General features: G+C 45.5%; 1 protein-coding gene across 1 annotated transcript; it reads left to right on the forward strand.

Annotated features, from left to right (window-relative positions):
* Positions 1 to 882: 882 nt before the first annotated feature.
* On the forward strand, positions 883 to 15,887 carry sae1 (SUMO1 activating enzyme subunit 1). The gene is made up of 9 exons (XM_035386579.1): positions 883 to 1,112; positions 2,152 to 2,263; positions 2,363 to 2,536; positions 7,945 to 8,090; positions 8,217 to 8,316; positions 8,440 to 8,545; positions 13,080 to 13,224; positions 13,819 to 13,888; positions 15,410 to 15,887. Exons 1-9 carry the CDS (start codon positions 1,012 to 1,014, stop codon positions 15,500 to 15,502), a joined length of 1,047 nt encoding a protein of 348 aa, XP_035242470.1. The 5' UTR covers positions 883 to 1,011; the 3' UTR covers positions 15,503 to 15,887.
* Positions 15,888 to 16,847: the final 960 nt, after the last annotated feature.

Here is a 16,847-nt window from a genome sequence, read left to right on the forward strand (position 1 = left end):
ATGACGTTATGATGCACGGAAATAGCCGATGGTACTTCGGAAGCATATCGCCGCTAGACCTAAAGCTATGGATTTTTTCCGAGTTGCCTGAATTGTTGCTGTTTTGCACTGGTTGGTTTGAAAAGACAGCGGACTTTTTAACAAAAAAATAAATAAATAATAATAATATTAAATAATATTAAGTTAAAATAGTAAAGTAAAATAGTAAAACTTATTTCTGAGCATAAATAGCAACATTTGTATTTCCTTAGTGATTAATTTCAGAGGCCATTTGTTTGCCCATCAGTGATTTTTAAATCGATGTTTGGTGGTAGCCATAAGAATTGTCTCATCACATCATTCTTGAAAATGGTAATCTTATGAAAAGCACGGTTTACTGCACCAGTATAAAAACCTAATGTACCAAAACATAGGCTACATAAGCCAAAAAATGAATCCAGTATCTTGCATGTTAAATTCTTGTGGATGGCGAACTTGTACATATGCATTTGATCTCTGAAAACATATGAAAACCCTCCCCAGGAGTGTTTGTTAAGTATTCTCGTGACAAATCTTGTTTACAAAAATGCTTTTTCGGTACTACAAGCAAAAACAGTATGTGTCCATCCAATAATGAGTAAACAAAGCAGTTTTATATAATCATTCAGACAGACAGCAACACCTAACATATGATATTCTCTTTATTTTATTTATTTTATAACAAGTAAGGATGTCGAGGTGGTTCGTTAACTACACACTCTCGTCCACAGACTTGGTATTTTGACAAGGGTGCGTACATAGCTCGGAGTTCGCCGAGATTTCGTAAAGAAACACGGTTTGTGCGTATCACGTGACTGAATAAATACACATCACAGCTTGACGTCCTATGACTTGCGTACACAAAAACGTCATAATAAAGCGTCCGTTCAAACTGCACGCAGCGGGACTTTTGCTGAAAATAAAGGGAGAAGGCGGCTAGTAATCTTATTACCTCGTACCATTTGACAAGAAGGATAACTCAACACAATCGAAATGATAGATATGGTTGAAAGGGAAGATACTATTATTAGCGAGGAAGAGGCTGCACAGTACGATCGGCAGATTCGGCTATGGGGTCTGGATGCACAAAAGAGGTTTGAGAATGGAATAGTGAAGTGCTTGATTAGCTATCATACTATCTAGTTAACCATAGCTTGATATTATGAATATATTTGTATGAATATATCATCGAGCCGTTCGGTTGCAGCATGTTTTATATTATTTTGTGTATGCGATAACTCAAAAGTACAGAATAAAATTATGGTAGTGTAGTTAGCTAGATATATTGTTCATGAGCATAGTTATCGTTGATTCGATTGCTGCAATGTTAACTAATGTAGGTAATAATTAGCTAGTCTAGTTTGTTTGCTTGAAAAATGTCAGTTCAGGTTTCACGTTAAACTGCTTCTGCAATGTAAATATGTCATAATCGTTTATTCAGGTAATTGTTTTGCGAAACAAAATAATCATGGCCATTGATATAACTCAGTTGTACATTTAAAGATATCAAGTCCACATCGTCCCCCACGGTGTGCCTGATTCCTTGATTCGGTCTGCATGGCAAACATAAAAATTGTATTGCATCAAAACGGAGGTTAATCTGTTTGATGTTGCCTCGTATCGTTAAATTAGATCTGTCCCCATGGATTTTCAGTATATTGGTACGCTCCAAATTATTGTAGTAGTGTAGACTGTCCAGAAGGGTGACCTATATTAACAACATAATCGCAATTGTTCTGGTCCATTGAGCTCATGTGTCTACCTGTGGCAGCTCTGTCCTGGCTGAACTTCACTGTCAGCCCGAAAAGAAGCGACCGATTGCTACTCGTGTTTCAGGGAAGCACATACTAGTGTATGCCCTCCCGAATGAACGGATAATGTCGCAGCGATCGGGACAGTCTTGGAACTTCAGAATGTTCCAGATTGGGGAATATGTAGTAACGTGGGAATACAGTGCTCAGCATGGCAATAGACCCCACGCATCACACTGGGATTTCTTGCTGTGGACTGAATTCGCGCCGGAGCGGATGTTTATTAATTGCCGATGCTGTTACAAATACGTTTTCTCGTTATTGTGTTTAAACTGATTAGGCTTGAAAATGCATAGCTTGACTGTTTGTCTCTGTCCTCCAGGTTGCGAGGGTCCCGTGTGCTGCTTATTGGTCTCAAGGGATTGGGAGCAGAGGTTGCCAAAAACCTCATCTTGGCAGGAGTGAAGGGGTTAACCCTTCTTGACCATGAGAAGGTATAGTGGCCATTCAGCAGTTAAAAGCAAGACTGTCACTGACCCTGCAGCCTCAAGAATGTACTGTTTTTTTAAATTCATTTTATTTTTGTTTTCTAGGTGACTGAAGAGTCCTGCCGAGCCCAGTTCCTCATCCCAGTGGGTTCTGAGGGACGGAACCGGGCCCAGGCCTCGCTGGAACGGGCACAGTACCTCAACCCCATGGTAGAGGTGAAGGCTGACACAGAGGATGCAGAGTCCAAGCCAGACGAGTTCTTCCTGCAGTTCGACGCGGTGAGTGAGTGCTTGAATACCCGAGGCCTGCCGCACAGTCCTAACTGAATTAATTTAACCTTTACATTTCTTGCCTAAGATCCACAGCCTGTTTTGTTTAGGTTTAATCATCAACAGACAAGGTGAGGTGTTTTGTAAATTGGGATGCCCCATCCAAAGCACCCAATATGTTATGTGGCAGTCTTTGCTGGCCATTGCATTGTAGCCCTAAACATTTGCACTCAAAGCTATGTTTACCTTTCAGAGAACTCTGCAAGTTTCAGTGCAGTATTACCTTGCTAGGATGTAAGCCGTTGTAGTGAGATAAGTGGGGAAACAGAGTTTTCAAACGCTTTCCTAGGAGATTGCAAAACTGGCATCTCAGAGATGCCAACAGAAGATGTTCTGAAGCTTGGTAGTTTTCTGGAAATACATAAACTGTCCCTTTTAATGGTGCTTGTTGTAAAAATACATGTTCAAGATGACTAGCTAATGCAAGTAATAAACTATGATAGCAGCAGTAGAAGTTGCTCTGGAGATGAATGCTAGGACAGTAGGGCTAAGAGCAGGAGCGTCTGACCTGACGTCCGCTGTGCCGATTGCTCAAACCTCACTGTCCAAATGTACAGGTGAAAGGATGGACAATGTGTTCCGATTTAATTCAGCTGAATATACCGCCTTCAACTTAGGGTACTGATGCAAAAATGTGGGTGAGTTAGGATCGGTTTCATTTTTATAGCCTATGGTTCATGCTTGCTATGGTGCTCATCGTTGGGATATACATAATAATATTAAAGCTGCAATGTGTGCAATGCTCCTCCCTGAAAAATGGTTTGTTTTGTGTGTCAGAATTGTTTGGTTTTTTGTGTTGAAGCAAGGTTTCCCCTGAGACTTATTCCCTTTGAGGAGTTTTTTCTCATCACTGATTGAGTGTTTTTCTTCCCAATGGAAAGCTTTCTTTCCCCTGACTTACTCACTTTAGTGGGTTAAGGCCTGGTTTTTGCCCAATTTTTCTTCATCTGTTTTTCTGTAAAGCATCTTTGTGACAGTGGCTCTGTAAAAAGTGCTAAAGAAATCAAATTGAACTGAAATTAATTGATCTTGTATTGCCCGCTGGTACAGTTTTGACGTCAGTCCAGAGTACTTGACATGTTGCCTTTGGTTGATTGGAGGTAATCAAGATTAGCTAATGCTTAGATTTCTGTGGTGTTTGAGGTTGACATCTACTGGTTGAAACATGAAAGATCCTGTGTGAAATGCTCCCACAGTTAAAGCTAAACTCACCAGTATATTTAAAAAAATAAAATGAAACATTGACATATATTTAGTCTCCTCAGAAGATCTAGCACACTGAAAGAATTTGGCATCTTTGTACTTTATTGGGTTTTGTACAAATTTAATACTTCACAACTGGTTAAATGCTATGTGAAAGTGAACTGTCACAGCTTCATGTGGAATGCAGGGGGGTCAAAATTAAGGTAACCATCAGCTTTTAATGAGAAATTGAAATGTCTAGTAGTCCATTCTATTAATATTTGCATCAATATTTTTCCAATATCTTTGGGTGGAGGCCTTGTAGGCTAACTTGCCAAATATGAAATTATCACAAAAAATGGCCAGTGCTGCAGTTTTCAAGTATGTGATATTTATCACATTTTCCTTTTTTTCAGTTCTACAGTGGTAAAGGGATATTGGTGTAAAAGGCTTCCGCCTTTCAAGACTTCTGGGGTGACAGGCTTTTCGATGCTTTGAAACGAGCGAGACTGGTTTGTTGCCCACCAAATGAAGTTAAACGTATGGCAATGATCTTGTGGGTCTTGTAGGATCTCACTTGCATAAAATAATATGAACTGTTTCTGTAAATTACATCACAATAATGCTGTAACTGCTTTTTAAATAGTTGTTCTTACAGGCAGTACAAGTATGTCATTTTTACATCTACAAACTATGCAGTATATTGTTTTACACAGTATTTTAATCTTTTCAGTTGGTTGGACTTTGAAGGCAAAATTTCTGTTGATATAAATATTGAGCAGTTAGGATAATGGTGGAAATTGTTTTTGTTTTATTACATTGTACCACTAGATGGTGATGTTACACTGTAGATTTCTTTTCTGTAGTACTGACAACTGGGGATGGTGTAATCCTTTGCCTTGGTTTATTACTGGATACCTGTGACAGATATTTAAAACCGGCAGATTTTTTGATGTAGAACGTTTGCAGCGTTCCCAACATGTGTTTTACACAACAGTGTTACATGGGCTTCAGCTGTTACATTTATCAAGCCTTCCCACCTAAGGCAATATGCACGTATTTACAACCCCCCCCCCTTTATTTTTTGCATTTTCTTGTCCTGTTAATTTTGAAATCACCATTGAGCACTGCAGAATAATAGTTTGGTGAATAATTTGGCAATGAAAGTGTTGCGGGGGAGGAGCGAAAGTGTGATAATTAGAGTCCTAACAGTAGCCTCTCCTCTCTGTTTTGGTTTCTGACACACGACCGCAAGCTTTTGATGCATGATCAAGGCTTCTCATCGTCCCTTTGGTCCATAATTTATTTCAATCGCACGGGAAGATGATTGGGGAGAAAAAAGCGTGCCGGCCTCTCGCTTGTGAAAGATTAATAAGGCGGGCCGGGATTACAAAGCGCGGCACAGGCCCCTCCCACTCCATCACTGCGGCAGACACTGGCGGAAAACGTCCCTGTGGGACCGGCAGGGGAAGTTCAGGGAAGGAGCGGGGGGTGGGTGTACAGGCGTGCGCGCTCTCTGCCAAAAAAAACTCACGTTTTCTCATCATCAGCACTAGTCGAAGTTTGCGCGTATGTGGGTGGCATCGACAAGCTGGGACGCGGCTGTCACTGGGCCAGGTTTCACTGAGAGCCGCTAAACCCCCATGCTGCTGTCACTCGAGTTCGGCAGCAGGGACACTTTGCTCCACTGAAATTTAAAATGACAACTCTAATGTTTTGCCAAAAAGCTTGCAAGGGCTCTGCAAGCTAGTATACTTGCTTCAAGTAAACTTGAGGTTTTTCTTGTTTACTGAACAACAGCTTTGAGTCAAAGAAATGCACAAAGTCTGTGAATCAATATGAAAATGCTCCAGATGTACCACCCCGGTGTTTAAGAATGAGTTTTTTTTTCTGATGACCAGCTGGCTGTTGTTCAGGTGTTTGATGTCAAAAGCAAGGAAATGCACTTCAGACAGCTCCAGTGAAGCTACAGAGAAGCTGTGTTACCAGGCTGTATATATGGACAAATTAACTTTATAGCATTTGTTCACAATTATAAACATAGATGTCCATTTTAATACCATGTAGGTACTTATTTCCTTCTCATTTTTTTTAGTTGCTCAAGATCTTCACTCTCAAGGTTTTATAATGTTTATACGGCAAGTCGTCCCACAGTTTCCTTGAGTACAGCTGTCTCAGGTTATATGCACCATGCAAAATGGTTCCAAGCAAAAAAAATGTGATTAAATTTAATTGTTTTAAAGAATAATCACGTAATACAGAAACGTACACACTCTGCAGGTGTACTGTTGCTACATAAGCTGATTTGGAGTTATTTGAACTGTGTATTCTATTCTTTAGACCTCAAATCGATGAATACCTCCACCTCCACTGAAAAATTGGCAGGCCATCAGAAATATCTCTCACTATCTAAAAAATCATTTTTTGCATGCACACGCTGCTAGGGCCAATTGAAAACATATAGTAAAACTGAAATGGTATCCCAAAAAAAACCCTGAAAGCACATTGTCACTCTGGTCAGCTATCCCACAAAATTGCATGTGGGAAAGGAAGAGCACGAGAGGGAGGAGTGGCCAAAAAGAGATGGAGAATGGCATGAGAAAAGAAGACAGAGTGGGAGAAACTGAGCCAGAGATGAGAGAAATGGCAGGAGAGACATCAAGCAAAATGGAGGAACTTCACAAAAGCGAGAACCAGCACGAGAGGAAGAGTTCAAAGGAGAGACACTGTGAAAGAGACGAGACAAGAAGAAAAGTGAGACAGAATCGGCATGAGAGATGGTGTGAAAGAGAGGGAAAATGGTGCAAGAGAGGATGGGTGCATAAGAGAGAGAGAGAGAGAGAGAGAGAGAGAGAGTGCCCTAGAGTGGAAACTGCGTGTGAAAGTACCAGAGGAAGAGGGTAAAATGGAGAGAAAGACTGTCTGTGTCCGATGAAAGACTGGACGACTTTTTCCATCCCCCTCTTACCCCCCCTCATCTCCGCGTTGCTAGGCTCTATTGTCCGCGCGGGCCATGGAAACCCTCCCCCCTTCCCCAGACAATCCCGCCAGTGTCCGCGGGCACAAAGCTGCCGCCAGAGCCCGTCTGAATGGGGCCTTCACTGAGAGGAGGTGCCCGGGCCCCGCGCCCAACCTACAGAGGAAGGAAGCTCGCGGAGGTCAGGTGTTCTTCTGGAGCCCTCCTGCTCCAGCTCTCCTGCCCCATCCCTCCCACCCTGTCCCTCCTGCCCCATTCCTGCTGCCTCGGCTCTCCTGCCCCATCCCTCCTACCCTGTCCCTCTTGCCTCATCCCTACTGTCCTGCCCCTCCTACCCCGGCTCTCCAGACAGTGCCACAGGCCTCCAGACTCTACGCCTCAGCCTCCGTAAATAACAGCACCCACAACAGTTGCCTGTTAGCAACACTTCGCTTCCAAAGCCAACTTCACCCCGTTATGCCTGTCTTTGTCGCTCCGGCCTGTGAGCAGTCTCCAGTTTGGACAGCTTGGCCACGCTGAAGCGAGCAGCCTGCCTGTCTCGTGTGCTGGACGGGTTGGCAGAGCCTGCTCTGTTGCCTGCGGGCTTTGCGGCCTTGCCAGCCTGCAGCGCTACCAGGATAAGGGGCGCTGGGCCACCGGGCCCGACCCAACGCCCTCCCTTATCTCCATCCCTGTGGAGGGGAGGGCCAGGCTTGTTTACACAGGATAAGACATTCCCAGCCCTGGGGTCAGTTACTCGATAAAAGCCATCTGCCCCAAATACAAAAATAAAGATATTTACATGGAAAAACAAGTATTGCTTACTAAACGGTTGATGTATCTCAGTTGTCTGAATGCCTGGGTGTTTGGTATTTGGAAACTTACGGGATTGGGGGGTTGGGGGTGGGGGGGTGAGGGGCATTGTGAGGAGTTCATACACAGGACCCCCCAAGCTCCAGCCAAATAAAGAAGGTGGCAAGGTTGTGCGTGAGGCATTCATATTTTGATATAGCAGACCAGAAAGAGCCGCACTGCAGATGTTAATTGGCAGCTGAAAGTCTTCTGGCTCTGCATTTTTGCACTGGGTGAGAGGTGTGTTCTCTGGTCACAGTTATTTTAAACTCCTGACTGGACCTCATCAATGCGGTCCTCTTGACCTCCCTTTGTGGTCATTTGTCCTTGAGCTTACGGTCACTTTGTGTCCCTCCCCCAAACCCAGGTCTGTCTGACTGGCTGTCCCCGGGATCTCATGGTGCGAGTGGACCAGGTCTGCTCTCAGAGGAACGTCAAGGTCTTCTGCGGGGATGTCTTCGGTTACCATGGCTACATGTTTTCCAACCTGGGCCCGGAGCATCATTACGTGGAGTGAGTTTCACCCCTTCATCGGCATCATCCTTTCATCCACCTTAATGGCAGGTGGCATTTTGTGTTTGTGAATGTTTTTCTTCTATGTGAACCCCCCCCCCCCCCCCCCCCCCCCCGGACCTCCAGAGAGAAGCCAAAAGCAGCAAAACCTTCACAGGAGTCCAATGATGGACCCGAGGCCAAGAAACCCAAAGTTGACCCAAATGAGACCACCATGGTCAAAAAGGTGACTTCATTTTTTTAATTGATTTGCAAAGTTTTCTTTGGGTTGTATTTGCAGCTGTCCTGAACTCAAAATGTTACTCCTTGCTCTCCCTCTGTCTCCCCTTCTCCCTCCTACCCCAATTAGACGGCCAGTTTCTGCCCCTTGAAAGAGGCGCTGGAAGTTGATTGGACGAGCGAGAAGGCCAAGGCCAGCTTAAAGCGCACCCCGCCTGACTACTTCCTGTTGCAAGGTGCTTCTTTAACCCCCAGAAAGCTTCAGGGCTCTATTAGCAACAGCCCAGCATGCACCACATGTACCACAGATGCTCATTTTTGCTGCTTATCTAATTTATAGTATTTGTACTCAGCTGTGTTATCGTAATTTGCGACTGTTAGTCAGTTCTGAAGCTGATGTGAGCTTACCCCAATGGAAGCAGCAGCCAATTACAGCACAGTATATGCAAGTAGTAACCAATCACAACTGGATGCCTTTGCGGAAATGTTGCATTAGTTTCTAGGTACTAAGCACAATAGGGCAATGGCATGTGGCAGCTAAGCTCTGCTCGAGCCGGGTCTATGGACGCTGCTTGGCAACGCAGCAGGTACAGATGGTGCTACACGCGTGTAACTGACCAGATTCAATGCAGGTGCAGATGGTGGTACACGCATGTGACTGACCAGGTTCAATGCATGGAAAATACTGGTCCAGGGCAGAATCCAGTCCTGAGTCCCACGAGGGCTCAAGTTACCTAGAGTGTGTTTGTGGCAGGATCCAGATAAACATTAATTGAACTGAACGTCCGGCTCCTCGGTGTTGCGTTTAGCAAGTGCAAACAATGCATCACTGTCATTATTGCCAAATATGGTAATTTGGTATTGTTGGCATGTGCAGCTTTTCCCCAGGCTGTTTTTGATGCTGGCACACATTATTATTACTAGCCGTACCTTTGTTTCCTCAAAGAGCTGCTCTTTTTCCATCACAAGCTTCCCATGGCTGGCCATGTGTGGCAGCAAAAAAACAGCCCACGACAGGGGCGTCACCCTGCTATTATTGCTACCTGAGAACAAAAACATTTCCTACTTTTGTTTTTGGTCCCCTTTAAAAGGTTAGAGGACTTTAAAAATGTGCCACATTTCTATAAATACCGCGTTGCCTCGCGACCGTCGGTTTGAGGAAGAGCTGCTTCCTCTCTGAGCGGCTCTGCGTAAGGGCAGTTCCGCGAGCTGATTTAGCGCCGGCAGGGACGGCGGTGGCCGGCGGCTCTTCTGCCCCGTTTGTGGTTTTTTTCCCCCCCCTTCTGCTCTGAGATGTACAGTACTTTTATAAGCAAAGGGAAATGGCTCTCGATTGAGAGTGTCTGTTGGAACACTATCAGAATGTTCCAGGCTGTAATCTTTTATGAAGCGGCTTTGTAAATGTACTGTACACGCAGTACCGTATGTCTGCTGCAGCAGGCTGTGTGTGTGTGTGTGTGTGTGTGTGTGTGTGTGTGTGTGTGTGTGCGGGCGTGTGCATGTGCGTGCCTGTGTGCCTGTGTGTGTGGTGTGTGTGTCTGTGTGTGTGTGTGTGTGCACGTTTGTGCCTGTGTGTATGTGTGTATGTGTGTCTGCATGTGTGTGGTTTTTTTGGTTGCAACATAAACAGTGCACATTCATTTCAGCCAAAAACTGTTTTTTCCACACTTAAACACATGCTTATGTGTGGAAATATCAGTGGGTGGTCTTCACACTGCAGTTGACGGACAGTGACGACAGCTGGAGACAGGAAGTGGGGGGGGGGGGGGGGGGGGGGGTTAATTAAGTGTGGGTGGGGAGCACAAGTAGAGGATGTTCAGCTTGGTCACAGAAGCTGGCACATTAGTCTGAGGGCACAAATATTCCACCATGTCAGTCCGTCAAACCGTCTTCACTATTGAGTTCCTTTCCACGCTTTCTCAAATGACTGACACGTGCCCACATCCGTTTATTAGCCCTAGTCTCAGTTTCCTGTTTCACATGGGACTTACCAGTGAGTAACTGGCTCCCAGAAAGTGAACCCTTGCTAACTCGATTTGGTGTGCACATTCCCAGTTGAGGCCATGGTACACAGATTATTTTACTAGCTATCTAAAATGCTTGCAGGTAATATATGTCTGTACTAATTCAGTCTCTCCTGACTATTACAACCTCTTCCTGGATCAGGGCAGTCCTTACAAGGTCTCTTCCACACACAAAAATAATTTTACCACCCTAGCTTAAGTGTTTTTTATTTAAAGTAGAACATTATTTTAGAAGAGGAAAGTGATGTTTAAAAAAATAAATAAATGAAAGATTGTGCCTGAAAACCACATGGGCCTGCATCTGGCCTGGCTGCTGTGGTGTAGTGAAAGAGAGAGGAGCGTTTGAGTGAAGTGATGAGAAGAACTGGCCTTTCAGCCCAGCTTGACACGTCTTTTTTCCTTTTGTTTTTTAATATAAATGTTTAGTGTGGCTCCTGCTGGAAACATTGCACTGAATTGAAAGTTGATTTGCACTGAACTGTGGACTCTAGAGTTTTTATATTTGTTCTAATCCCAAACCCTCATTGTCATACTGCCCTGTCTCTTTGCTTAGCAATAGCAGAAATAGCCCAACTGTGTATGACAGTTTCTCTGTGCTTCTCGGTCCTGGTCCTGGAGCGCTACAGGCTCTACTGGATTTTGCTCTTACTCAGCACTTTAGTAGCTCAGCAATTGTTTAGTTAAAGGAGTTGATGACACAGCTAACTCTGCTCTCCTCGTTTCTTTGGTCTGAGTTGGCGGCTCTCCAGGACCAACATTGAGGATCACTGGTGTTCCAACTGTGTGGCATGCAAATTAGGAGCATATTAAGCCGAGAAGAAATTTTCCTGTGTTACCAAGGTTGTTATTGTCAGCATGAGTACTTGTTGGGCAATACTCAACTTAGTGTGGAAACAATCTCTCCGTACTTTAAGTGTACCTCAGCAGCTGGTTGGTCATTTGTATAGGACCTGTGAATGTGAATGGACTATAATGTGTGTGAAACCACTGGCTGTCTGTGCAGGATTGTCTGGGGTTATTGGGTGTGGCCTGCACAAAGCTGCTCAGCTGGTATACAAGAGGGTTGTTGTTAGCTTGCTGGAATTTTCCAGCTGCTGCAAAGTTGCGCAAATGGGCCAGGCTCAGATGCTCCATGGTGACCCTCTAGACTGGCACTGAGCTTCGTGAAATCAGCAGTGCCCGTCTGCAGCCAGGCTTGCCCGACCATTCATTTTTGACCCTTTCATGTCACTACATGGCCAAAAGTATGTGGACACAACCTTCAACATCTCATCCAAAATTATGGACATTAATATGGAGAGTTGGTCCACCCTTTGCTGCTATAACAAGCCCCTACTCTTCACTCCACTCTCCTGGGAAGGTTTTGTACTAGATGTTGGTGCATTGCTGCAGGGATTTGCTTCCATTCAGCAAGAAGAGCAGTAGCAAGGTTGGACACTGATTGGGTCATAAGGCCTGGCTTGCAGTTGGCTTTCCAGTTGATCCCAAAGGTGTTGTATGAGGTTGAGGTCAGGGCTGTGTGCAGGTCAGTCAAGTTCTTCCACTCCGTTCTTGACCAAACCATTTCTATATGGACCTCGCCGTGTGCCCGGGGGCATTGTCATGTAGAATCAGGAAATGGCCTTCCCCAAACTTTTGGGGAAGCACAGAATTGTTTAGAATGTAATTGTGTGCTGCAGCATTAAGATTTGCCTTCCCTGGAACTAAGGGGCTTAGCCCAAACCATGAAAAACAGCCCCAGACCAAGTGGTGTCCAGATACTTTTGGTCATATAGTGTATGTCATCAAGGAGAAATGGACATCTTCCTTCCCTGCTTATCTGACCAGAATGGATTGCATGTGCTGCTTTGTGTCAGAGGAGCTGATTGGATAATCAGAAGGGAAGGAAAGTCTGGCAAAGCACCGCGCTGAGGAGGGCAGGCCCCCTGCAGTCTGTCGTAACCCACTCAGACTCCAGAGAGATAGGGCTTTATCGGGGTTGGCCGGGCTGCGAAACCCCAGGTTTGTGTGGGGAACGTGACAACATAATGCTGATGTGAAGGCCACATTGAATCGGCCTGAGTTCCGGAAACTTGACCGTCTACCAGTTTGTCATTGGTATTTTATCATTCAGGAAGGACGTTGCACAATGCCATGTTGTCCCAGTTGGTCCTAGCAGTGAATCTGCACACAGAAAAGTTTATCTCTTGAATAGTAGATATGTACCGCTGCTCTTTTCAAGTGTCTTTTTGCCCACCTAGCCATTCATTCTTTGTTTCTCATTCAGTTTTGAACCCCATTTGCACATTCTGTGTCATAATGGTTGCTGTTCAGCAGTAGGCAGCTTACTTTGCCATATCCTCCTGGCAAAAGTATTTTCAATTTTTTATGTAATAAAAGTGTCTTGGCAGTGAAAATATTTTAAAAAATATTTTATTTTTATTGAATGCCCCATGTAGTGTAGGTTTCAGCATAATAGAATATATGGTTCTCGAGGTTATGACCAAAGACTCTTGTCCCCTACAAGGGGCAAAAATGAATTGCTGGGTCTTGGGAGGGTATACAGGTTCTATTCTAAATACTACGTTCTTTTGTGACATGTAGAGTAGCCTACACCACTCCTCACCATATAAATACACATGGCTATTTATATAGTGTTCTTGTTATTCATATGCAGTGAACTGTGTTTCTCCAGTTTGTGAGAGGGTCTGGTTTCACCCGTCTCCCCTGACCCTCTTCCCCCTCTCCCCAATCTGCCCCCAAAAAGTCCTGCTCAAGTTCCGCACGGACAAGGGTCGCGACCCCCACCCCAGCAGCTTCGCCGAGGACGCCCCTCTCCTCCGCCAGATCCGCGACGACGTCCTGGAGGCTCAGGGCCTGAGCAGCGACCTGCTCTCGGACGACTTTGTCACGTGAGCAATTCATTCGTTAACGAGGTCCTCCACTGTAGGAGGGAAAATGCCTTTCGATTGTTTTTTGAGGAGGTCGCATTTAGCTGTCGTGTGAGTGAGTGTGTGTGTGTGTGTGTGTGTGTGTGCACGTTCACCCTGCGATGGACTGGTACCCTGCCCAGTGGTTGTTTCTATCTTGCTCTGACTTAGAAGGTAACCTTAGCACATACACGATTTATGTGCCCACGAGGGAAAAGTATACTTCTGCACTCTTGGAGTATAATTATATTAACTTTAATTATACAATATATTACATACATTTAATGATACATTATTGCTATTATCATTAAACAACTATTATGCTGTATATACAGTATGCTGAATATTATAGTTCAAGTGCACGTCAGCCTGCTGTTTTTTCACATGGGTGAGCAATGGTGTCAGACCAGGCTAACAACATTCCCAGACAAGCGAGTGTAAGTGCAGGTTCATTAAAGCACTAAATGAGAGTTGGCTTAAGTCAACATACTGTAGAAGCGCAATGCAAACATTAGATCCACGCAGCTAGCAGGCGTGTTAAATTGAGGATTTCTGCCGTGACTTTTGTCTGTGCAGGTACTGCTTCTCTGAGATGGCCCCGGTGTGTGCGGTGGTGGGCGGCGTTCTGGGACAGGAGATCGTCAAGGTGAGATATGCCCCCTGCTCGACCCCGCCCGCCCCACAGAGGGCTGGCTGTTTCCTGTCTGGTGCCCTTCTCGGTCAGGCAGTCTCAGCACTTTTCACTCTCTGATGAGCACACGTTGCTCTTACAGTGAGGGGCGAAAGCACAGGCACAGCACAGGACAGGTGGCGACCCCGCTGGATTCTGGGAAGAATGTTCCAGAACTGGTGACCCACATAAACCGAGAAAGTGTGCCGTCGTGCCGTCTGAGCGGGCTCGCTTTCTGCAGCAGGGACACTCTGATCTGGCCCTGGGGGCCAGTAGCACTGCTGGCTTTCATTCCTTCCCTCTAATCAGGCAGTTCTGCTGACCTTGAGGTCCAGGCTTGAGCGTCCCTGTTCTAGACTGCTGGGCTGCCTCGTGATGCTCTGGGCTGGTGCACTCTCACTGAGTGCTGCCAATGCAGACCACACAAAGCGCAGTTCACACTGGTCTACACTGGAGTTTCTGCATAGTCTGCACTCTGCAATTTCTGCGCAATTTATCAAGGTCTGCGCCGACTGTGCCGGTAATGCTGTCTGCTCTGACTGACTGCGCTGACTGTGTAGGCTCCTTGTCTCTGGCCCGGGGCCAGGCTTTGGCCCAGGGCCAGGCCCCCCCCCCCCCCCCCCCCCCCGCCCCGCAGACACCTTGCAGCTCCGCCCCCTCAGCACGGTGCCGCAGACCCACACAGGCCCGGCGGAAGAGCGGAGGTCACCTCCCCCTGCGCTCCTCCTACCTGATTCACCTTAAACGCACTCTGCTTCCAGCTCCGCTGCTCTTACACTAGCGCAGCCTCCCCCGGGAGCCCGGCTGCCAGCCCTCCCGCCCTCTCGCCCCGATTGGCTGCGTCTGTCTGCCGTTGCGTCGGCACGCTGCCCGGGTAACAGATTGAGGGCCTCCATGTGTGTGGCCGCGCTGACCGTTCCTTGCCTCGGCGTTCAGTTATGATTTGTGATGCCTGACCGTGCAGGGTTGGAACGAATCACCTGAAGTGAACGGTCATAGGTGATGAGAGGGACTGTGACCATATGTGGTTAGAGTAACACTGTGACTGTCTGTTGCTAGAGTAACACTATGTCCATAGAGTAACACTGTGACTGTCTGTTGCTAGAGTAACACTGACCATAGAGTAACACTGTGACCGTACATGGTAAGAGTAACCCTGTGACCATGCGCGGTTAGAATAACACTGTGACTGTACATGGTTACAGTAACTCAGTGACCAAACATGGCTGGAGGCCTTTTTTGACCAGTGTGTAGTTAGCGTGAATTTGTGACCATGTGTTACTTGGGAGTATCTCTGACCTCCTCCAGTAGGCGACAGTGACTGTGTGTTGTCGGGCTATGGGCAGCAACTCTTAACATTTATAGTTGGAATGCCTTTGTGATCATTGTGTTGTTACAGTACCCAGTCATCAGTTTGAATGGTTCTGGATAGTGTGTGGTTAAAGTATCCATTTGACTCTATAGTTGGATTGACTCTGTGACCGCATGTCTTTGCAGGCTCTTTCCCAGAGAGACGCACCTCACAGGAACTTCTTTTTCTTTGATGGTCTGAAGGGAAGTGGAGTGGTGGACTTCTTTGGTTCCAAGTGAAGTTTTCAAGCGAAAGGGGTGGTCAACAGTAATATGCAGAAAACATTCGGCACGTTTCTCAAATCCTCAGACCCTCCTTTACGATCTACCAGGCCACCAAACGCGTATCCACATTAGTTGCCAGGTAATTTCATTGGTCCCTTTCCTCGATTCCTTCACAGTGCTCTTGTGTCCAGCCAGTCACATGGAGCTGTGCTTGCTAATTTTGGGGGAGGGGTTGGGGGAGATCAACACTTGTTCCTGTCCCGTCTCTACCCCATTTCAGTACTGTAAGCCTGTGTGGACCGTCCCTAGCACATGTAAGCACATAAGATGTGGTTTTTACATTTTATAATAAAAAAAAAAAAACATTAAAAACTAGAAATAAAAAGGAAAGCTCCCCTGAGGAGTGAGCGCTTGTGTTTGCTCTTTTTTTATTCTTAATCTACGGTGTGTTTATTTTGCTGAGGCCCTTATCCAGGTGTGCATGCCAGCAGAGAGATAATCCTAAGATCTGTCCAGGCACTCCTAATATAATTAAAATTCATAATTACTAAGTTCACTTAAATGGTTTCACTTGGAGTTTTGGCAGGAAGAAATTTATACTGTCAAAAAACTGTCACCAGCCAATTAGCATTAGAATGGCAGTGTCTCAGGCTGCTGGGAAACCCCAGAAAAGTCCCAAGGACTGAAGAAACTGGATTGCAGGGAAAAGGTGGCGACTGACTGATGTCCTGTCACAAATGTAATTATGTTGCGGTGTAGTCACGTGGATGTGATTTTTTTTTTCCGTCTTATTTTGAGAGTGTGGTGTTGTTCTCACCTTGTCAGAGGTTTGGGTTACGACAGTGGAGGGGAAGGAGGGGTTAGATTAATGGCCTTATTTTCATAGATGACAGGCATGAACAATTAGACAGGGTCCTAGCCTTGCAGGTTTTTAGAGCTCCTTGTCAATCAGCTGCTGTTTTCACCCTGTTTAACATGTGTTGATGTCCTCTTTGTCAGAATGACTACAACAGACATAAAACTCAAAATCCCTGCAAAACCAAAGGCTTGTACCCCTCCTATCAGTCCTCACTGATAATGAATGATATTCTGTGTATTCAGTACGTTTAGACACTAGTGTAATGGGTGTTTTATCTCATAATTTACTCTTGTATTTTTCTCATTTTAATCTTATTATTTTTTATATTTTATATATTTTACTCATCAGTTTGCTGAAACTTTGCTTTATTGAAGGGCAACAGCAGTGGCCCAGCTACAACCTACAACCTTCAGGTCAGAGGTGATGGGTAAAAGTTCTCACATTTCTGCTCAACGCTGCTGCCGTTCCTATCATGATCATTGCTGATGCATATACTAGAGG

This window comes from Anguilla anguilla, chromosome 12 (genome assembly GCF_013347855.1).
Source record: "Anguilla anguilla isolate fAngAng1 chromosome 12, fAngAng1.pri, whole genome shotgun sequence".
Lineage (NCBI taxonomy): Eukaryota > Metazoa > Chordata > Actinopteri > Anguilliformes > Anguillidae > Anguilla > Anguilla anguilla.